Here is a 23,604-nt window from a genome sequence, read left to right on the forward strand (position 1 = left end):
ACAGTATGTATAGTACACTTCCCTTTATTGACAATGATTGAGGAATAATTGGTAATTTGCTTGCCTGAATGTTCTTGTTAACTGGGAGCTGTCATATATATATCATTTCCAATTTTTGAAGAATTATAACACAATAAGGGTCAGAAACATAGAATTGGCCATACTTGTTCAGCTTTATAGATTTCAAAAGTTTGGCTGACTATTAATTTATTCATTTTCAAGAAATATTTGCCATGTACCCACTGTCAACGTATAAGAATACGAAAAGAATCTTTCACTCATTCATTCATTCACTCATTAGAAAATTTACTTAAGAAATATTTGATGAGTGTCAATAATATTCCAGACATTGAATGATCAATCATTATCCTTAAGAATTATATAATATAGTAGAGGAAATAAGGCTTATATACAGATACCAGAATATAAGACATTATGTTAGATACCCAGTAAAAGAAATAGAAAGTGTTTTAGGTATTCAGCACAGATGTTAGTGATATTTATTTGTTTAACTGGCCATTGTTCTTTCATCAACCTGATTTATCTTTTCTTCATATACCTTTAAGGCTCTGCCATTAAGAAAGCTGTCTAGTCCCTTTAAAATTTTGTCTTTTGGGTACAATTACTGCTATTTGGAAGAGTACTCTGGCTCACTTATTCTAAACTCACCTAACTCAAGTTTTGAAATGTGCTCCCTTGTTCTATTACTCTAAAATTTAGTGAAAAAAAAATTAATCTCATCTATGCCTTTCACAAGTTTATAGGTTTTGTTCACATAAAAAGAGCCCAATTTCCTATTTTCTCATACAGCAGCCCTTTTTCCTTGGTCATTTCATAAAAGGTACTCACTTCTGAAATTCTACTGAATATAATTTAATCTTTCTTGGATGATTTAGAAGTTACCTTAGGATGTTAACAGTGGCTCAGAGTCATTTTTGTCAATAGCTGCAGGTATAGGATGCTCTGAATGCATTAAAATTGGATTGGATTAAATTGATTACAGAATTGGGTCATGCTCCAAATGCTACCTTCTTAAATATATCAAATTTTACTTGTGATTTTTCTGTTTCTCTCCAAATTAAGAATGCACAGGTTAAACTCTGGTTAATTTAGATTCACAATAAATTAGAATTTACTGTGCACACATGAATTAAACCATACAGTTACATTTTTACTTTTAATACACTTAATCAATCTATAACAACATAAAGCTAAGTAAAGTACTTACATTAGCTGCACCAAGAAGTATTAGTGTAGGTCCAAGACCTATTGTATATATTGATCTCAGCATTACTGACACAAGAAATGGCCGAATACCCACAGGCTTGGAGAAGAAAAACAGCATAGATGTGCAGATTGCAACTGCTATCCAAAGAAGAACTGAGAACAATGGAGAAAGTGTACCTGTAAAATGTAGAAGAAGTTTAGTTTTACTAAGAACAAAACTAGAAAACGTTAAAATCTTTGCCACTCTATTTTATATAATAATAAAGCAAGTCAAGCTGGAAAGACACTGAATTTCAAAACAACCCACTCTATACATTGTATATTTAGAGGAAATGTCTTTGAACACATTACTCATTATTACTTTTCCAGAAAGTTTGTGATTAATTTCAGGCTGCTTAAATACTCACTAGTTAAGGCTTCTTCCATTAAGTCTGTGAATTGTTCATCTTTCTCTCCTACAGGAGTGATAAGCTAAATACCTTCAATAGAAGAATCTCACTTGGGAATCTTAATTCAAAATTTATGATTAATAAATTTATGATTAACTATTAAATGTACACCTAAATCATGTGGAAGCTGGTATTTGTTTCCAGTGAACTCATACCTTGTCTTGTTCTATTATTATCAAGTTTCTATATTACAGATTCCTCTAAAGAATTCAGAATGTAGAATACCCAGTGTTTAATAGACACAAGCTTTAACTGTTCAAGTGTACATGTGTATATATGTGTATGAGTGTATATGTATATATATGAGTGTGTGTATTCAAAGGCCAACTCAAGTTCTAAAAAAAAATGTTGAACTATTTAAATCATCAGAAAACAAGGTTTCAAATGTTTTAAAAATGAACTCCATTACAAGCAAAATTTCTTTTGAAATTGCCCAAGACAGGGTTTAAAAATATACTTCCCTTTAAAAGAAGTAGAGTTCATTGACATTTGCGCTGACATGTGGATTCAAGGACTCACCCTCTGAAGGTCATGTGGTGCTGCGTTTGCAGAAGTAAATGAAGGAGCAACATTCTTTGGCTGATTAGATCAGCTCTGGGACCTCAGACACATGTCTATAGGCTGATAAAGTCAGAGGGGAAACAACAAAATGGAGACTTTCTACTAGTTATTTCTTTGGGCCACACCTCTTTTTTATTACTTATAAAATTAACTTCTGCATGCAAAATACCCTGAAAGCTTTGGTATGCAGGGCTTTTGCGCTATTATCGAAACCATGGGGTTATCTGGACTCTTTCAATGAATGTTCATAGTGAGTGTTAATAGATCAAAAGACGGTAGGAAGAGCCTGTCAGACATTAAAAAACAAAACAAAGTCAGAGAATGAACAGTATTGGTTTAGACATGTTTATTTTTACAATGTTTGTTCTTCCCATGATATCTCTTACAGCAAGCAGTGATGAAAGAAGGTTGGGAGGAGAGATTTGATCTGTCCCTTCACCAAATTTATGATCTGAAAAGATTACTTTGAAGATGAAGAAAGCCAAGGGGTAAATTGCTCTGGAAGTTACCTTCAATTCCTGTCCTCTGGCAATGGTACCAAAATGGTTGCCCAACTCACGTTTAAGATGATGTTGGCATGTAACCACTCTGTGTTTACTAAAACCTAGCCTGAGCACCAACTGCCCTGACTTCACAGATCTAAAAGAGCCATGGAGAGAATAATCTTCAACTTTCTCTCATGCTTATTGGGACGCCATTGGAATGTAAACTCTGTAAGGGTGGGGACCATCTCTGGGCCAATCACAGTGCCTGGCATGCAGTAATAGATCAATATTTGTTGATTACATGAATAAACAAAAACATAATCTGTGAGCTCATTTTGAGTAAGTAAGTCTCCAGTTATAAGTTCCCCAAGTTGTGGCGCTTCACTCTCAACTTTACTAGAACTGCCAACATCTTTGCACATGTAACAACTTTTAGCCAATCACTGGACTCTTCAGGATAATTCATAAGCAATGACTTGGTGTGACATTCTTATTTTAAAAGTCTCAACTTTGGCCCTGATAGGTGCACTGTAGACTGTCATTAATGCCTGGTCACATAAGTACATCTTGACTACTCTTTCTCAGATAGCATCTGGCTTGCCAAGATTTCCCCTTGATTAAATAAGAAATTATAACCATGCACTTAAAACTAGGTTTTTCATCCCTTTGTAGAAATAACTCAAATAGCATCTAACATAGTACCTTGCACAGAGTTTAATGCTAAATATGTATTTGTGAATTAATAAATAAATTTAAAAGTTATTTAGGATGGCTATTAATTTACAGTATTGTCAGCTGACAATTGACAATAATTTGCAATCATATTCTGTAAGAATGATCATATGGGTTTCTAGCTGAAGATTTAATGCTAAAAAAAATAAACCAAAACCTTCTGACAAATTCTAGAGAAGATAGTACAGATTGTCAAAATCAATTTTTACCCATTAAGGGTGGGAAAGCAGGGACTGTCTTCTCTTCTTAATACTTTATATTTGTATCAATTTTCTATAATGAGCATGTATTACTTTTCTAATGGAAAAAATTTTTAGAATTCACTTTATACGTTTTTAAATCTTAGCAAGTATGAAATTTGTCCTTTATAAAGGAAAATTCAAACAGCAAAATTGGAGACCTCAATTCAATTCACATAGTGGAACTCTCCTATCTACCCTACACTGACTTGTTTATAGTTTGCTGTATAGAACATACCGCTTCTTATTTCCCAGTCTCTCTTCATTCCTCTGCTTCCTATGTAGCCTCAGAAGACTTTCCTCTTTCCCTCACCTCAGTCCAGCTAAAGCAGACATCCATTCCAAAATCCATGGGTGATCTTCACTATTGTGCTTTACTGCTTTCTTCTCCCTTAATTAGACCATGAGCTCCTTGAGGACAAGGACAACTTTACCAACATTTCTATCTCTAGGGCCTACTATAGTGCCTGGCACATGGCTGCACTGCATCGATGGTTGTTATTAAGTTGAATGCATTAAAATCACCTTGAAGAACTTATTTTCTTTAACACAAAGCACTTGAGGGGAAAAACAATTACACCCGAAATTTGAACATGATTTTTTTTAAAAAGAATCGCATGCTATCTAAATGTAAGAAATTCCCATTGCACCAATTTTCTCCACTAACTAGTCTGCCTTTGCCAAACGGGGCAGGGGTGGTTGGTATGGCAATGCTCAACTTCTGAATGGCCATCTAGAAGAGTCCGTAGCTCCAACACCTGCCACTTCAGCCCCAACCAGCAACGCTTCATTCCTCAACTTTGGCACAAGTTTCTTTTCCAGATAAACATACGTTAAACAAATAAACCAATCAGCCAAACAAGGAAACCAAAATCAAAACTTGTAGCCATACAAATAAGCCCTGTATTCTTGAATAAATTCACACAGAGCTCTGCAAAGCCTGGCAATGAAAGGAGATTATCTGCAGCAGGGGTTGGGAGGGTGGGGTGCCCTATAAGCTGATCCTCTAGAATCACCTTCCCCTCAAGTAGCTCCCTTTAATTATCGTACACTACCACCGCAGTCAAAGGGAGACATTACTCTTTCAGTTAATATTATAACCCAAGTGTGAAGCAGATTATCGAGGCACAAGTAATTCCCAGCAGCTCATTTGTGATCAGGCTGGAAATAGGCTTGGAGAATGCATACACAGCCCATTCCCTCTGTCCTCATTGCCACAGTGGCCTCAGTGATTCTGGAGCAGCTTAATAAGGGTCTGGGGTTGGGAAAGGTGGCCCATTTTGACCACAGGTCTTTTTCTGGCCCAGGCTTCACCAGGTGATTTGGTAATCAACTTCTATACCCAGAATCCAGGGACCTCAGGGTTGGATGGAATCCACATATTTATTTATTTTCTCTTTTTTAACTTTACATTTCAAAACTCTTTCAGACTTATGTAATAGTTGCAAATATAAAACAAAATCCCCATATACCCTTCATCTAGATTCCCCAAATGTCAAACCTTACATAATCACATTACAATGATCAGTATCTGAAAATTAACAGGATATACTACTTTTATCTAATCTACAGACCTTATTCAAAGTTCACCAATTGCCCAATTAATGTCCTTTTTCTGGGCCAGGATCACTCATTGCATTTAACTGTCATGTCTCTTATAATTTGGAAAGTTCAATCTTTCTTTGTCTTTCATAAGCTTGAAGAGTACTGGCCAATTATTTCGTAGAATGTCCCTCATTTTGGGTTTGTCTGAAATTTCCTCAGTTTATGCATTTTTGGCAAATGGTGCAATGTTGCTGTGTCTCATTAATAGTGACATTAACATTGATCACTTAGTTAAAGAGATTTCTCCACTTTAAAGTTACTATTTTTTCTTTTGTAATTAATAAGTATGTTGTGGGGAAATACTTTAAGACTACGTCAATAACTTGTTTCTCATTACACTTTTTCATCTAACATTCACCTAGTAATTTTAGCACCCATTGATGATTTTTACTACTGTGATGTTAGCCAAATGGTGATATTCTATGCTCATTATTACTGCTAAAATTATTAATTGGAATGCTTTGTAAGAAAGAGCTTTCTCTTCTCTCCATCAATATGGACTTCCAGATTTTTTTTTTATTCTATGGGTTATTATGTATTACTATCAATGTTTTTTTTTTTCTCAAAATTTCCATAATTATGGCCACTGGGAGGACTTTCAAGTTGGATCCTGTGTTCTTTGACATGTCCCCATAGCTTTTTTTTAGGTTATTGGAAGGAATCTTAATGATCAACTAATTCATCTTTAAATCATCTCAAAGTACTCCTGGCAAGTAGTCATCCAGCCCATGTTCGACCAAATCTGACATTAGAGAACTTGTACATCCAGCACAGAATTTCCCTTCTCCAGTCAGTTCTGATGGTCTAGTGTGCTTATCAGTCTTACCTTTGTTTCCTCGGCCTTCCTAACTATGCCTAATAACTGAAGTTAGAGATCCAGCTAATCCTGACCAAAATTTTAACCTTGAATTCATGAAGTTTTAATAATTTATCTAGAACTATAATCAGATTACCCAAACATAACCTTGGGATTCCATATTGCCAAAATGGCAGCTCATGCCTTCCCCTTTCTCTTAGCACCATCCCCATACTCAGATGCTTAGGACTGAGCCTCCATCTTGGTTACCACTCTTAATTTCTATTCAGTCCTTTTTGAAGAGTAAAGTCTGTGTCTGCACCTGATGATGAAGCATCAGGTGTTCCAGTCTTTTTTTGATGATCCTATTTCCTTCTGAGGCTGGGGTCTTACTCCAAACTCTACTATGCGGTTTCAAGTTCTTGTTCAAGGACCAGTTGTCCTTGAATTTCTGGACTCCATTCCCAAATTACTGGGCAAATCTTCCTAAGCCTCAGATTCTACATCTATGAGGATGAAGTGCTTACTTTACAGGACTGTCAGGAGGATTAAATGTAATTATGTATGTGAAGTGCTTAGCATTTTGTCTGACCCAATCTAAGTGGCAAACAACATCAGCTGCCATTATTATTATCAATATTACTATTGTAACTGTTATTAGTCTGGTGAGTATTAAAAATGTTTCAGGTGTTCCACTTTCTCCCAAATGAGTAAAGAGTAGATGTCTAGAAGGGTGGCATTGCCCATTACTATTATATTGGATGTACAACAGGTGGCAGCAGAGGCTATATACATTGGCTCTGGTAGTCAAGTAAGCAATATTATGGAATGGAACTCAGGGGAAATTGTATCCTGTATGAAAATATATCTTCTTCTTGTCTATATGCTTCCAACCTAGTCATCCATGTAGAAAAGTTCTGGATTAGAAACAAAAGAGTTAACTTTCTACTCTGAGATCTGCCATTTTTTAGCCTCTCTGGGCTTCCATCTCTTTATCCATCAAACGAGGATTTAATATTAGACGGTTTTCAGAATTCCTTCCATATCTAAGACTTTAGGCTTCTATTAAACAGGACTCTACAATTTACTCTCAGCATTCTCTGTGCAGATACTAATTTATCATTTCATTCTGGACTTCTCTCATCACAAGACTTACATTCTTGTGTCAAGAGGGCTATCATCGCTAAATGAGACTAAACACAGTGAAGAGAAAGTTATTTCCACTTCCTGCTATATTTGCAACTTCCGCACAATGGATGGCCAAATATTCACCACATTTTCATTTGCTATTTAACTGACAAATCCACTCCATTGCTCAATATTCTTCTGTTAGCACTGGCATGACTTCCAAAAAGTCAAACTTTCTTATGTCCACTCATATCATACCTAAACTTTGATATCTGTTGTTATCTGTAATAGTCCTTTGCAATGGCAAACTACTCCTGGATTCCCATTTCCCTTCCTGCTCACCTCAAGTTCATTTGAAATAGTCTTACATACCTGTTGTTCTCATCAGATCATCCCTTTCACTGGGCTTCCCTCTGTAGTATTAATATTTACCGCGCAACAACAACAATATTAACAACTAAGCTTTATCAAATACATACCAGGCATTATTCTAAATGCTTTACTATAGCATCTCATTAAATTCTCACAATAATCCTATGAAGAGATGAGATACAAAAGCACCTTGTGGTTATTCTTTGCTGATATCGCTCATCTTCTCTTCCAAGCCATTCTTCACATGTCCATTCCAAAGTTATTTACCTGATTGTATCCCAAGACTGTAAGACATTTTCCCATACACTTTGCCAGACTTAAACAAAACAACTTCCACGGTCCCACCCTTTAGCGTATTTCTCCTCTATTTCCCATTTCACTTAAAATGGGATAATTTCTCTTTGTTTTAATAAAAGCTCATGTATTATTAGCTTAATAATATTAATTTCATAGTCAATTATCCCTGTAGAAAAGTCCTATATTGGAAACCAAAGTGTTAACCTTCTACTCTGAGATCTGAGATACTGTCTATTATTATATTCTGTCTTACATTATACATTTAAAAATTTTTTTCAGATTCCATGTATGCTCATTATAGAAACCTTAGACAAGACAGAAAGCAAAGCAAAGAGTGCAATATAAATTCCACTATTTAAGGTAATCACAATGAATATTTTAGCATAACTTTCTCATTTCCCCATATATTTATATAATTGAGATGATATAGTATAAAAATGCTTTTGGTCATAATAATTAAGTAGAAATAATAACTTTTTTCATTGTCTTATTTGCCAATATATAATATAGCTCTAAGACCTCCTTTGTTTATGAGCTTTTTGAAAAATAACATTTGTATTACTGTAGTGTTCTACAGCATTTATTCTACTTACCATCATTCTCTACTTCCAATGAATATAGAAAAATCTATTTATCAAGAATTAAATTATTATTATTTTGAAGCTCTAAATAGCTAAGCAAGGCATTGAGTATTATTTTTAGAACTTTACAATATTTATCATCTAAAGAAAGATAAACACTTGCCTTCATCTCCATCATCCCCAAATGGGTAAAAGAGAGCAACAGCTAAATTGATGAACACAGCCAAGTTGAAGGAAATGCTTCCCCAGAGAGATATGTGCCTCGAGAACCAGAACAGCGCAGGGTTATCTAGTGAGAAAGAAGTACAATGGGATATAACAGAAAAATAAATTGTGGTTTCAACACAAGAGCCCTACTGAAATAACATTTTACTAAATGCATTTTTGTGAACCAGTGTAAAAGCACATTTAAAGAAATATTTAACATGACTTTATTTTAGAAAGTTTATAATCAATACCATAAGGGAGTTTTCTATTTGATTCCTTCTTTATCCTTTAGCCAATTTACCCCTAAACCACTGTAGAAGAGTGAGTAATTCTGCAATTGCTAAAGGTGGTCAGAAAAGATGATCCTGTAATAATTCTCTTTAATATATTCCTAGGGCAGATTAGGGGAAAGATAGCTTAGCAGCTGCCTGGGGCCCCTTTTGATGGAATGGTATACATCACTGTAAAATTTATACTTGATAATTTGTAAACTGATAACTTGATTTGTAAACTTGATAACTTGATAAACTGTATCAATTTATAATTGATAAATTGGTCCCTCTCCTATGCCTTACAGTCAAATAAAAAAACCCAAACTCCTAGCACAAATACCTCTCTGATGAAAATTCCTATGACACAGTCACAGTTATCTGAAACTCTGAAACTTAACAGCATGGCATAGTACTGCTTACTAGCAACTAGTGATTTATATTATTGAAGTTTTAAACCTTAATCCTTTCTAAGAACTTGTTGAATCTGCAACAGCAGAAGAAAATAAAAGATACAATAAGAACTACCAATAAGTGGGGAAGGCTTTGCTGAATATTTTCAGAAAAGGGATTCTGTGTCTGTCATCAGAAATGAATGACACAATGCAGCTACTGAATACAGTGTACATCAATCAAAAATAATTTCTTTCCACCTCTCGTAAATAACGAAACAGATATGTTAAAGCATATAAGTTTGAAAGGGAGTCAAATTTATTAGCCTGCCCTGGGCACCCACATGACTTCTTCAGGTCTTGTCCGTTCTCTAACTCTTAATATAATAAAATCAAGTTTAAATTATTGGAGTTAATTGAGGAGGAAAGCCACAGTGATTTTCACATAGAAAGAATACACTTTTCAAATTATGTTCTGTGCATTCCGATCTGGGGTCTCCTGCTTACTTATAAATTGCACTTCCCTTCAGTACATCTTGTTTTCCTTCTCTTAGAATGCAGCATTCCAACACTGGAATAGGCTCTCATAAGCGATGGCATTTAGTTGACTAACACACCATAAACTGTAAACATCTGCATCTCCATCATTCCTGAATTAGAAGTCCTCATTTTTTTTAAAAGATTTTATTTTTCCTTTCTCTCCCCAAAGCCTCCCAGTACACAGCTGTATATTCTTAGTCGTGGGTCCTTCTAGTTGTGGCATGTTGAATGCCACCTCAGCATGGCTGGATGAGCGGTGCCATGTCTACACCCAGAATTTGAACTGGCGAAACCCTATGCCACCAAAGCAGAGTGCATGAACTTAACCACTCAGCTACGGGGCTGGCCCCCTGACATCCTCATTTTTAAAATTAGAAGATGTTGACGCATAGATTTGTGATTACAAATTCTCACTTATAAATCCACCAAATGAACTGGATTCTGTTTATAACCTCATAATAAGTTGCTTCCAAATTTTAAAAGTAAAATGTACACTGAAAACTATTTTAAGATTTGTTTTTTTGATAAATGACAAAATATTTATCCAAAATAACAGACCCCACAAGCACTAGTTCATTATCTAATTTGCTTTTTTTGTAAAGGAGAAAATGTATGATTTTCAAATGTCCCAAATAAAATCGTTGAGTTTTCAGATGTATTTTGGAAACCCAAAATTTTCTCTGAATTCCATAAGGTTCTACATGGTAAAATGCTAAAGGAGAGTAATTTCTTTATTTTTCTCCAACATTCTGCTAAGAAAGCCTGAAAATGCTTGCCATAATCTTATATCTGAAGATGGTGTTTCTCAAGCTCCATTCAAATTCATGAACCACACTCATTAAAGTTCCTCGAAAATTAGAATGATAAAAACTGTTGAATAGAGGTATTGAGAATGTATGCCTGCTTATCCGGAAAATTTTCCCAAAAGACAGAAAAGATCTAACCAAGAATTTCCCCGTATGAATTTTTGTTAAAAACTCATGATATTCCTTATCTGGGAAAATAAAGTGAAGTTTATTTTAAACTTTAAAACATTTCGATTTTAAAATTCAATATTTCCAAATGGACTTGAGTCCTGAAACATAAGTAATGGAAATTACATTACACTAATTTTTAACTGTAACTTTTACTGTAACATTGCTCTGTTTGAATACAAGCGTCACAAAATTTTAGTCTGAGTTGGTGAGGTAAAGATATGTTGAAAGAAAGAACAACTTTCAGAAAAACATTAAACAATCCACTCAATCATCAGATTATAAGACAATAGAGGATGAACACGCCGGTGCCAACGTCTCCCCATCCCATTCAAGGACTGTTAAGGCCAGTCAGGGCCTATTCACGGACTTCAAACCTGCAGCTGTTCAACAGTTGAAACAGACAGCTTCAACCTTGTATTTCATAATATTTATAACATTATAGGATCAGCACTAAAACATGATCTAATTACTCAGAGTTTTCTGTTTTCATTCAGCTGCAGGTGTCTTGGCTCCAGTTGTAGACTGAGCTCACATTCTTAAGCCTATAAGTGATTTCAGAAACATCAGATGGCAAGAAATTAAAAACCAATTTAAATGAATGCTGCCATACATCCCAAAGTACCAATTTATCTATCATTATGCTCAAAACTAAGCATTTTAGTTGATTGTACTTACTCCTGATTTTCTTCTGCCACTTCATTTCATTGTAAAGATCCTCTGTTTGCTGGAAAAAGTCATTCACTTTACTTCCTTGTTCATCCCGTTCAGTTGTATTGAACACACGGAACTTGGATTCTCGTGTAAGATATTCACATATATTGGGGACGGGAAAAACTATTTGTTCCATGGTCCTATCGTGCCGAACAATCTGAAAAGATTAATTTGCACTTGTTTTAGCCTTTGGACACCTCACTCTAAGACTATTTTTTGTCTGTAGCACAAATTTATTAATGATATTTGATTAATTCAGTTACGAAAAAATATGCCAACTTGAAGTATCTAAAATAGTCCTTTACCATACTATTTCACATTTGTCTCTTCAAATAAATTGACTAATGTATCTTCAATACTATAACTTGTTAAAAATAACAAACACCAAACTCTTTATTCTTTCTGAGTTAGCATTAAACTTTTGCCACTCCTTTTTATTTTCATAAAGTACATCAGAGAACTAAGAATGTCTTAATTAGTAAGTGATGGGCTAAGTAACCTTAAACACAGCACTTGGTATATTTCTATCTTGATCTTAGCCTCTTCTTCCTAAAAAGGGCTGCTGAGAAACAAATGATACACTCAACGTCATGTGCCCTAAGTTCCACACAGAAAGGTGCCCTGTATCATTAACGTGTTTTCTCCTTCACCTGTTTTTGTAGGTCTAATATCCATTTAAGCATATACTCAGATGTAAATATTCATTATTTTGAACTTCTCTTATTTGGTATTTATGACAGTTTAACTTTAGACAAAAATAGGCCAGTCAGGGCCTATTCACGGACTTCAAACCTGCAGCTGTTCAACAGTTGAAACAGACAGCTGAATATTTTCATACAGCTTCACTATGTAACAAGAATGTGTGTAGACTCAATCTCAAGGTTCACGTTTATATACTCTGCCCAACCCTCAAGAACGAATCAGGATTGATGAAGCCAGGAGATTCATTCTATTTCCCTTTGCCATTGACTAGTATAGTGCAAGCATGTGACCTAGTTCTGGAAAACGAGGCATAAGGAGAAATTTCCTTGAGGGGAGGGGCCTTCCAGGAAAGATTCTGCTTCCTAAAAAGGCAGACAGCTGCATAAGACAAACAAAATAATAACAACAAACCAAATACACAAAAGTTCCTCTTTGCCTGTATTTTCTTTCTTCTTACTTAGAACAAAAGGTTGTGTAAGGCATGGTGCTTGAAACTTTGGTAGCCATTTTGCAACCATGAGGTGGGATATCACCAGCATAATAAAGAACTTATTAAGGAAAGGTCTGAATGTGTGAAGACATCACTGAGTCATTGAATCAATGATAGAACTACTCGTACCTCCACACTTCCCATTATATGAAATAATCAAATATTTTTATTGCTTAAATAATTCCCAGTCTGCCATTTTGATACTTGTAACTGAAGCTATCTTAAATGATATGTTATATATGTAAATTACATGCTAGAACACTATCATAAAACAAGATGAAATTCAGTAATGGTACATAAAAATTTCTGAACATAGCTTAAAAAACCCAATTGTATGAAAGAAGAATTGAACCTATTTGGTATATGGTAGGAAACTATGTGGATAAAAATAAGGTTTACTTGATCCTACAGCACCAAACATTTAAAAAAAATCTCAAGGTGCATTTCAGAAATAGTATCTTGATTATTATAAGCCAAAGTACTCAGTCTCTTTATGAAATGTCATGTTTGATTCTGCCTGTCATATTTTACAAGGGGCACTGACAAACTGGATGGATTACTGAAGGAAATGGGAACGTGTTAACTCTAAAAAGCCAAAGATGGATAATTTTTTCAATGTATTTATTCACCAAATGCTTATTCAGTCCTTAGGCAAGAAACCCTGGGGAATTCAAAGTGAAAAAACAACACGAACCCCAATCTATGAAAGCTTGCAGTTTATTAATCATGATCGTTCTCCAAATGTTACAGCCAAGCTATCATGTTGACAGGGGAACATGTTGACAGGGGAGCAATGCTCTGAAAAGTGGGTAAACATTAAAGTGGGCTAGTGTGCCCTCTTTATTAAAAAAAAAACTTTCTAATTATTAGAGATGCTCCAAATTAGATCATGTCCTCCGGAAGTAGTGAGACCTCTATCACAGGAAGAATTTAAAACAGAAGCAGGATCATTAGAGAGCAAATCCTTAGACAGGTGGATAGACCCCAGGTAACCCACTAGGTCCTTCCTATTTCCTAGAGTCTTTGAGTCTACAAATTATGAACACACTATTATTTTCACCACTAGGTATTTTTGTGGTTATGTTCCAGTCACAGGGTTCAGGTTTGGAAATACAAAGATGACTGAGACCAGTTCTTGCCTCAGGTAGGGGAAAAGTGACATATAAGAAGCTAACAATAATCCAATGTGATATATTTAACAGAATGATCAAACTGCTGTGGGAACATAGTGGGATGAAATTAATTAATGCCTGAAGGAAGGAGGGGAAGCCTCTCTGAGTGGGTCTCATGAGTTGGTCTTTGAGCATGAGGATTGGTCAACGTGAAGAATTCAGATCATCAGTCCAGACCACTCCTTTAAATCCTGGAATTTTATATCTGGCATTGTGGATGCCTCAAAGTCACCTCAAATCCAATTTATCTAAGAATCAACAAATGATCCTTCCCTGCCTTTTAACTCCAAAGCTAGGATACCCTTGTGTAACTCCAATTTCTATCCATTTATTCAAAAGAAGCCCAGGGAGCACCTTTCTCCACACCATTTCCCTCAGCCTAAATGTGCAATCCAACATCAAGCATTGAGCCCTATACACACACACACACACACACATATATATAGATATATGTATATATGATATATTCATGTATATTTTCCTCCAATCTAGACTGTCATCTTCAATACCACAATCTCTAACCTTTTATATTCTTTTATATCATATCTTCCTATCTGATGAACCTGCAATCCTTAACTCACTCCCTTTTCCAAACCTTTCTCCAGATAGCAACTACAGTAAATTTTTGAAAGAAGCCATCCCCCTACTCTGTTCCTTCATCCCTTCCTTTCATTTACTTCTACCTGAAATCCTATGCCCAACATTTTTTTTCCTTCTTTTAAAGATTGGCAGGTGAGCTAACATCTGTTGCCAATCTTCTTTTCTTCCTCTTTTTTTCCCCAAAGCCCCCTGGTACGTAGTTGTATATTCTAGTTGTAGGTCCTTCTGGTTATGGCATGTGGGATGCTGCCTCAGCATGGCCTGATGGGGGTGCCATGTCTGCGCCCAGGATTCAAACCGGCAAAACCCTGGGCTGCCGAAGTGGAGTGCACAAACTTAACCACTCAGCCATGGGGCCGGCCCCCATACCCAATCTTCAGTAGAGAGAAACTTCTACCCAATCTTCAATATATTCTTTATGGCAACCTTCTCTGTGAAATCTATCCTGAAATTCCCCCGGCACAGTTAATTAGTGTTTTTTCTACATTTCCTTGGCCCTTGATTTATACACTTACTATATAGAATTATCTTCTATATGTGTATGTAATCAGTAGCGAATAAATGCTCAGTGACCATTTATTGAATTTATATATTTACAGCTACGTCCTTCCTCACTGCTGGAAAACCAGTAAAAGTCCAACTTCCACAACAGCCCCCATCTCTCACACACAGTTATTAACCCAACCCCTACCTCTGGCTTACTCACTCTACCTCCTATATCTGATCTCTTCTAATCACCAAGCTTTGTACTTTGGCTTCTGGGACCTTCCTCAGAACCTTCGTGGTTTGATGATCTATTTGCATCAGATTTCTGCAGCTTCCTGACTTTGCCAGCCTCCCAGTTCCTAGGCACTTGTAGTAAGCAATATTTTTCCTGTTGGTCCAGTTGACGGGTTCCACTAGGTCAAGTCTCCTACCAAAGCCGCAGTACTACTAACGTTTATAAACGTGAGCAAGGAATCCGTTTTGTGACACAAGGTAATCATGCTCATTATTCCAAAGGTTTGGCAATAGTAAACAATAAGATACAGTAATTACGTATCTTGAGAGTTAACAGCAGTGATGCCCATCATGCACTTTCCTAAAACTAAAAAATATCTGCCAAAGTGAATGAATGTATGAATGTAAATTACAGACGACAAGCATCAACTGCTCTGCTCACTCCTGCCTGATTAGCTCTGCCAACCAGTATCAAAATGATACCATAGCTAGTAAATGACAGCCAGGTGGATCTCAGAAGACGTAAGTCCATATTGACCTACACTTCTTGAACTGCCACCAGCCAATAATAACGTCTCATTTATGACGGTGGGTGGGGTCAATTGTTGCAAACTGAAAATGGAAACTGTTAATAACTCTATTCTAAGTTTATGATATCGATATGAAAACTTTATTAGTGCCTTCCATGCTTCCTACACTTTTGAATACTTGCTTACACAGAGATCTCTTTAATAAGCCTTCTACATAATTTTTAAAAAGAAACCTTTTCTTGAATGATAGCTTCTATTATAATAATCCTTTCTCTAAAACCCCACTGCTCTGCACTGATTGTTTTCATGACCCAAACAAAACTAATCTTATTAATTACAAAAGAAAATTTACATATAGTTCTGGTCCAAAATCAAGACAACTTTCAAAGATGTGCATCTCAATTTCTTATAGATTACTCCTCATATCTCATCTTTTAGTATATACTTTTATAGTTTATATCACTCTATTCTGCTTCATTGTTCTAGGAAACGATTATGAAAATGGTCTGATATAGACAGTAAACATATCTTTTCACAGTTGGTCTCTTTCAAGAAATAAGAGATGGTTACCTCAATCTGTGCAGTGTGGTTGGCATAATACTTTAAGGCTTCATCTCCATCATCTGGATCGGATCCTGGTTTGAGCATCTGCTGTAATAGTTTGTTGTGGCGGGCCAGCTGGAGGGGAAAAAAGATTTTGAGTCTTTTTTCTCCTTTATTGGAGACAAACTTTGAAATTACTTAGTCCACTCTTACACACAGCTTCACAGTTCTCAAGTTAACACAATTAATTACATTGCAGAAAAGCATGTCTATTTCAAAGGCATAAATAATGCAATCACAAGGATCAGCTATTACTACGTCAATCTGACATTGTTATTTGGGAATCTATATGTTCTCAGCATGAGAAGATGGAGTCTCTCATGGACTGAAGACTGAGTCCAGAGTAGATGCTCAAATTAATATTTGTGGATTAAATTTATATATTCAACAAATGTATAATTACACCAGGAAGAAGAAAAGCCCCCAGTGACATATAATTGATATTCCCTATGTAAATTTAAACTGCACGTGCATATAAAACAACTTGATCAACAATGTGATAGTTCAGTGGGTAGCGGTATCAATATAAACGGTAGCTTCCTATATGCACATAAATAGGTATCTGCATTTCAAAAGAGTTTCTTTTATGGCATCTAATCAAAGCTCTACATTAGCAGTTTGTATTAAAGTCTTATACTTCTCCATATTCATATGTCAAAATGGACGCTTTATGGGTACAGATCTCAGTTTTATTGTAACTGAAACTGGGCATTTAAAAAACAAAAATTTCACCAAAATTATCTTAAACTGCTGTTAGTAAAAGGAATCTTTCTCTCTCATTTGAATGTCGATGGCATTTGTTGGCTAGTTCTCTCACTTTGTAGATAACTAATATATATTGCCTTCAATGTTTCTTTTATGGTTGTCTTAATTCCCGAAACTGTAATGTCTTTAACCTTTCAGATATTCTATTTATGCCTTAAGTTCCCCCAGGGCTTCTGGTAACAAAGAATCTCCATATAATCCTTTTACTGCTAGCACAGCTCCTTTTACTGCTAGCACAGCTCCCGTCTCTTACTCTGTGCCAGGTACTATCCTAAACACTTACGTACATGATCTCATTTGATCCTACTCAGAAATCCTGGGTTACGCATTCTTATTATCCTCATTTTACAGTTAGGGAAACTGAGGCACAGAACATTTAAAGGATTTGTTCATGATAACATAGCTAGAAAATGACAGAGCCAGTACTGAACTCAAGCAGTAGGTTCCAGAGTCAGGATTCTTATCAACATTACAAGCAATAAGTAAGTCTTTGTATTATTCGAGAGATGTTAATTCAAATTGTGATTATAAAGAATGGAGATAATTTTAAACAATAATCCAGAACCTATAAAACCAAATAAGCATTATCTTTGGCAGTGATAATTTGGTAAATTAAATATTCATTCCAGTGATGCTGCTCTAGAAGGAATCATTTTCGAAACTATGATTTTAGAACTGGCTTTTGCTCAAAAAATAAATATAAATCACTCAAAAAAGCCATTTCCGTTTTATATTTACATTTTATTTTTGACTAAATGTGAATTTTACAGATTTTTATTACAAATTGTAGTCATGAAACTTGTTGTATCTTGTAGCTGTTTCTAAATCTTTAAACATGTTTCAAAGGATAAAATTATTGTAATCTTTTAGACACTTCAGCATGTTTTAAGAAGTGGCTGGTTCTTGAAGGTAAAATTGGCATGATTTGTTTACAGATTGGATCCGAGACACGAGAAAAACAGAGAAGTTAGGGTTGACTCCAGAATTATTGACCTGAGCACCTGAAAGTTTAAAAATGGCATTTACTCAAGAAAAAATGCAGAAGCAGCACATTTAGGGGGAGAAAATAAGGACTTTGGTTTTGGACACTTGAAGCTTTAGATATCACCCAAAAGGAGACGACGAGCAGGCTGGTGAATATGTTTGTCCGGAGTTCTGGGCAGAGGTGGGGGCTAGAGCTAAACATTTAGGGACTGTCAGTATATGGCTGATATTTAAAACCATGAGCTTTAGTGAGATCACCTTTTGAGCTTAGATGGAAAAAAGAGATTCAATGAATTCCAATAGGGTTTAGGAAGATGAGAGGCATCAGCAAAGAAGACTGAGAAAGTTGGACCAGGGAGGTAGGACAAAACCAGTGAGACCAGGTATCCTAGAAACCAAACGAAGAAAGAACTTCAGGATGGAGGGAGTGATCATCTGCGTCAAATGTTGCTGACAGTCAAATGAGGACTGGGTCACTGGGTTCAGCAATGTGGAAGTCACTGGTAACCCTAAAAGCAGCAGTTTCAGGCAGTGGTGGACAACAAAGCCTAATTGTAGTGAGTTTATATAAGAATGGGAGGAGAAGAAGTCTAAGTAATGAGTATAGGCAACTCTTGATGAGTATTGCTGTAAGGGGGAGCCAAGAAATAGGGATAGGGTAAAAGGGAGGGTTTGGGATTCTGTTTTTAATTTTTCTTTTTTTTTCTTTTTGAGGAAGATTAGCCATGAGCTAACATCTGCCACCAATCCTCCTCTATTCTTGCTGAGGAAGACTGGCCCTGAGCTAACATCCGTGCCCATCTTCCTCTACTTTATATGTGGGATGCCTACCACAGCATGGCTTGATGTGCATTGTGTAGGTCCGCACCCAGGATCCGAACCGGTGAACCCCAGGCTGCTGAAGCAGAACATGCAAACTTAACCCTTGCACCATCGGGCTGGCCCCAGGGGAGGGTTTTTAAAGATGGGAATCCTAATATCATGTTGAGAGAGATGAAATATTTGCTAGAGCAAAGTCCTGATTAGGTGAGAATGGAATGATCTAGTATGTGTCAGCGGACAGGTTTGCCTTAGAAACAAATTCACCCATTGTGACAGCAGGGAATACGGGCACAGGTTCAGGAGGGCGGGCAGTTGTGATGGTGGCAATACGGAGAAGTTCTTCTCTAATTACTTTTATTTTCTCGGCAGAGTAGGAAGCTAACAAGGAGGATGAGAGAGGAGGTATTGGAAATTTGAGGAAGAGAAGATATGAAACAGTCAACTAGGGAAAGTGAATGGACTTGGAAAATGTCACAGGAGTGTCAGGAAGCCCTATGGGTCCTCCTTCTGTCATGGTCAAAGTGAGGCCACTAAGCATGTTTGTGTATTTTTCTTCAGCAATGTTCAGCTGTCTGGATCCAGGTATGAAAAAGGCAGAGAGATGTAATTAATGAGATCTGTGGTTTTGCTGGATGAGTTGAATGACACACAAAAAAGACAGAGGTGGAAATTAAGGGTCTGTGCAAGGAATTTAAATAGAACCATGGAAACTAAAGTGAATAAGGAAGGAAATGAAGCCAAAAAGGACAATGAAAAGGTGGTAGGATCAACGAATTGTAGCTTCTAATGTGGTAAAAAGTAAGTGTTGGAGTTGAGGTGTTACAAGGAAGAGCTAGTTAGGAAGGGCTAGTCAGAGTAAGATACTTGAAATGGAGCTGATTGACAGAGTGCAAGGAGCAGTGATTAGGAATGACCAGGTTTTAGGTGTGCCCACATGTCATCAGCTAATTGCTCCTCACACCTCCACCATCACCCTGGTCCAAGCCACCATCTTCTCTGACCTGAAATACCGGGATAGACTTTAACTGGCCTCCCTGCTCCACCCTTGTTTTCCAGAGTATAGACGTAACACAGGAGCCAGAGTCATCCTTTTGGTCAGATCATGCCTCTTTTCTGCTCAAAACTCTCCGATGGCTGCCATCTCATTTAGAGTTAGAGCCAGTCTTCACCATGGTCAATAAGGACTCCAGAATCTGGCCCCGCTACCTTTCTGAACTCCTCTCCCAGGACCCTCCCCGCAGTCACAGCCACACTGGGCTCCTGACTGTTCCTTCAACCTGAGAAGCATGTTTCCACCTCAGGGCTTTCGCAGTTCCTACTCCCTTCGCCTGGGTTCTCTGCCTCTACATACCTGTGTGACTTGCTTCCTCACCTACTTCAGGACTTCTTTCAAATACTGTCTTATCAATAAGCACCCTTTAAAAGATCAACTCACCCACCTCCCCTAACACATCTAACCTCATTTTCTGCTTGTTTGTTTCCATAGCACATACTATGATCTGACACACCATATTTTATAATTGATCTGTTTATTAACTATTTCTTCCCATAAGAGAGTAAGCTAATGTTCTTAGAGGATACAGATTTTCATCTGTTTTGTTCACTGCTAGATTGCCAAGGCTTAGAAAGGTGTCTGGCACACAGTAGATACTCAATACGTATTTCTTTAATCTATTGAACGTAAATATTGGAATTCTTTAAATCTTAAATAAAGGATAGCTTTCAAAGGTGAGACATTAATTAAAAAATTCCTTATAAATTTATTTTAAAACTTTTAATTCTTTATAGTCACTTCATAGTGTCAAAAACTACTAAATTTTAAGAAACCAATAATGCTATTTTATTTAACGTAATTAATATATAAATCTATACAAATAATTTTCATTTAGTATATCCTGCTTAATAGAAACATATCAGAACTTCCCTCTTTCCTATGGTCTCAATGAGATGATTTTAGATTTGTCTTGTTTTATTGTAGACAAGTGGCACTCTAAAGACACTTAAAAAAAATTAAATGCCTAGGCCACCCTTTACATGTTCAAACATTTAAAACAATATTTGCATTCATGGTTATATAAGTAATCTATACATACTTGGAAAATTTGAAATACATAATTAAAAAAATAAAAACAAAATAGAAATAATTGCACCATTTTTTCTACCTGGATATCTTTTATATTCTTTGTAACCAAGGTCCCTTCATTTGCTCTCTCTTGTTCTGTGCTCAAAAGTGCCCCGTATATATCTAAATAGTAAAATTTCTTATACCGTATCTTAGTATCTATTGTTTCTCTCCAGTGGGCTGTGACATCCTCATGGAAAAGGGCCTGGTCTTACTCATCTCTGAGTAAGTTATTCTCAGAGCCAAAAACAGAACCTAGTACATCAAATAGATTCAATAAATATTTGCGGAATCAATGGTGAAATGGGTTAATTAATGATGTTTACTATGCACTTAAGTGGGCAAGGACTCTCAAATCTCAGTGAGTTATCTCTCTGTTTCCTCAATAAAAGAGAAAGGTTAAAAAAATCAGATTAGATATCAGATGATGGTAGAATTCCCAGTGTTTGCAGAAATAAAATATTTCGATATTGTTTCTTGTTTCCTAGTTATTCATGTACTTATATCCCTTCTGCTATATTATAAACTATTTGGAGAGAGACTGGTGACTCAATAAATGTTGAATTGAACCCTGTGAAGCGAGGATAGCATCCCTATTATACAGACAAAATATAAAAGAAGTAAAGAGTATCTTAACGATTCTTGAAATGCGTGAAAATGACTGGTATCAATATAGAGCTCTCTTGATCCAAATTTACAGTTTTCTAAAAGCATAGTACAAATTCTCATGGACCAATTAACATAGGCCCAACAGTTTTTAAAGATTTAGTCCCCTAGGCTGAATGAGTACTAAGAGGAGGTGCTAAGCTTCTAGAACAATGGTTCTGGAAGCAATAGATTCACTTCAGTGGCCTTTGTTATACGAAATATGTTAACAGCTCAAAGGGGAGAATATCCTTCTCTTCCTTGTTCTGTAGTTAATCCAACTCTCTTGAAAGAGTTCTGATTGAACGGTTCCTTTTAAGAGTAAGCGAACCAATAACTGCTAAAATATTCATGTCTGTCTTAAAATAAATAAATAAAGATACTGGAAAGAGGAAAAAAAAAAGATTTAGTCCCCTATATATGTAATTCCATTAAGAATATGTAGAATGGCCACACTGCCAACTAAAGACATCAGTTTTTTCTTAGTGATGGGCTCTCTAGCCACATGTTGTCTACTATTCTCTGCATGTACCCTTTAATATGACATAAATAAAGAAAAACCACCCAAGAATCCAAAAGAGAACAGTATCATTCCTATTACATGTTTTGGAAACCAAAGGTGAAATCACTTGGTAAGTTCTGGACAAGAATAGCACATTTGAGGAGAGCCATCACAGTAAGATATCTAATTTAAATCCTAATTAAAAACTGAAAAACAACTAATGAAGACATTGAAGGACAGCCGTCTTATGATATCCAACTTTACTTGACAGAGACCCTCCCAACAGTACTTGAAATTAGCTGATGTCGCTACACAACACGGTCTGAAAAAGCAACCAACAATCAATATTAGCAACAATGAGCGTCTGAACATGGGCAACATAACTGAATGCTAAAAGGGAATAATGTCATAGGCAGGAAAGCTTTGGGTCCTAGGAATGCTTATATTCCACAACAATCTTTATTAGGTAGTAGCAGCAATTGTTTTATATATGGTGTGGACATGGTGCCTACATTTGTCATACCTACTTAGTAAGTGGTGCCAAAAGAATTTTACCAATAAAGAACACTTATTGGCTCATTATTACAAATAGAAACACTAGCTCTGAGATAATTTATGATCAATCATAGTATTAAAGTTTTAAAACAAAATGCAATGTAATACATAAGCAGATATATGCATATATACTAGTGAGGAAGGAATCAAAAGCCTTGGTGGATAATTAGCTTTATAAAATAATGAAGACATATCTTGCACAGGGAAAGAATGCCAAGAAGGGCTAACGATTCTTTCATTATGTGCTGAAAAGAAAAAAGGAAAATCACACACCTCACTACTAATTGAGACATATTTGTAATTTAGTTAAATACATATTCAATACTAAATAGGATTAAAATGTGTCTATGTATATATAGATAAAATACATACACACACTCATAAGTACAAACCATATACATAAACACATATAATCTGTAGCAGGGTCTTTGACTAACATTGCGCAGTTTTTTAAATCCAAGATTTGGGAGTAAAGATGACAGACGTAGGCTTTTCATTTTTAGTAGCATCCCTTATTAAACCATTTCACATTTATTTTCTTATCATTAGGATTTTAATGTTCATTTCCGTTTGGGTCTAAGTAAGGACAGAGTAAAAAGTCAAGCAATTGCACTTGAATGGTACTCAAAAATAATTATTCTTTGATACTTCTTAGCTGTGAATTTTTTCAGGTGAGCTCCACTTTTATTAATTGGTAAAAATGACACAGCAACTGGCTTTCCAAAGATCACAAAGTGAACTGGAGCCTGGAGTCAGAATAACTGCCTTATCTGTTTAGGTTAATAATTGTATAATGCTTTTTACACCAAACATTCTTCCTGTTT

General features: G+C 35.9%; 1 protein-coding gene across 2 annotated transcripts in view; it reads right to left on the minus strand.

Moving 5' to 3' along the window:
- The window catches only part of ITPR2 (inositol 1,4,5-trisphosphate receptor type 2), a 466,150-nt gene that overhangs the window by 88,538 nt on the left and 354,008 nt on the right, over positions 1-23,604 (minus strand). For both annotated transcript variants that reach the window (XM_023644092.2, XM_023644091.2), the window contains exons 46-49: positions 16,353-16,460; positions 11,533-11,725; positions 8,636-8,761; positions 1,229-1,404 (exon numbers count right to left, since the gene is read on the minus strand). In XM_023644092.2, coding sequence (XP_023499860.2) covers positions 1,229-1,404; positions 8,636-8,761; positions 11,533-11,725; positions 16,353-16,460 — 603 coding nt within the window. The remainder of the gene's footprint in view (positions 1-1,228; positions 1,405-8,635; positions 8,762-11,532; positions 11,726-16,352; positions 16,461-23,604) is intronic.

The sequence above is a fragment of the Equus caballus genome, chromosome 6 (assembly GCF_041296265.1).
Source record: "Equus caballus isolate H_3958 breed thoroughbred chromosome 6, TB-T2T, whole genome shotgun sequence".
NCBI classification, from domain to species: domain Eukaryota; kingdom Metazoa; phylum Chordata; class Mammalia; order Perissodactyla; family Equidae; genus Equus; species Equus caballus.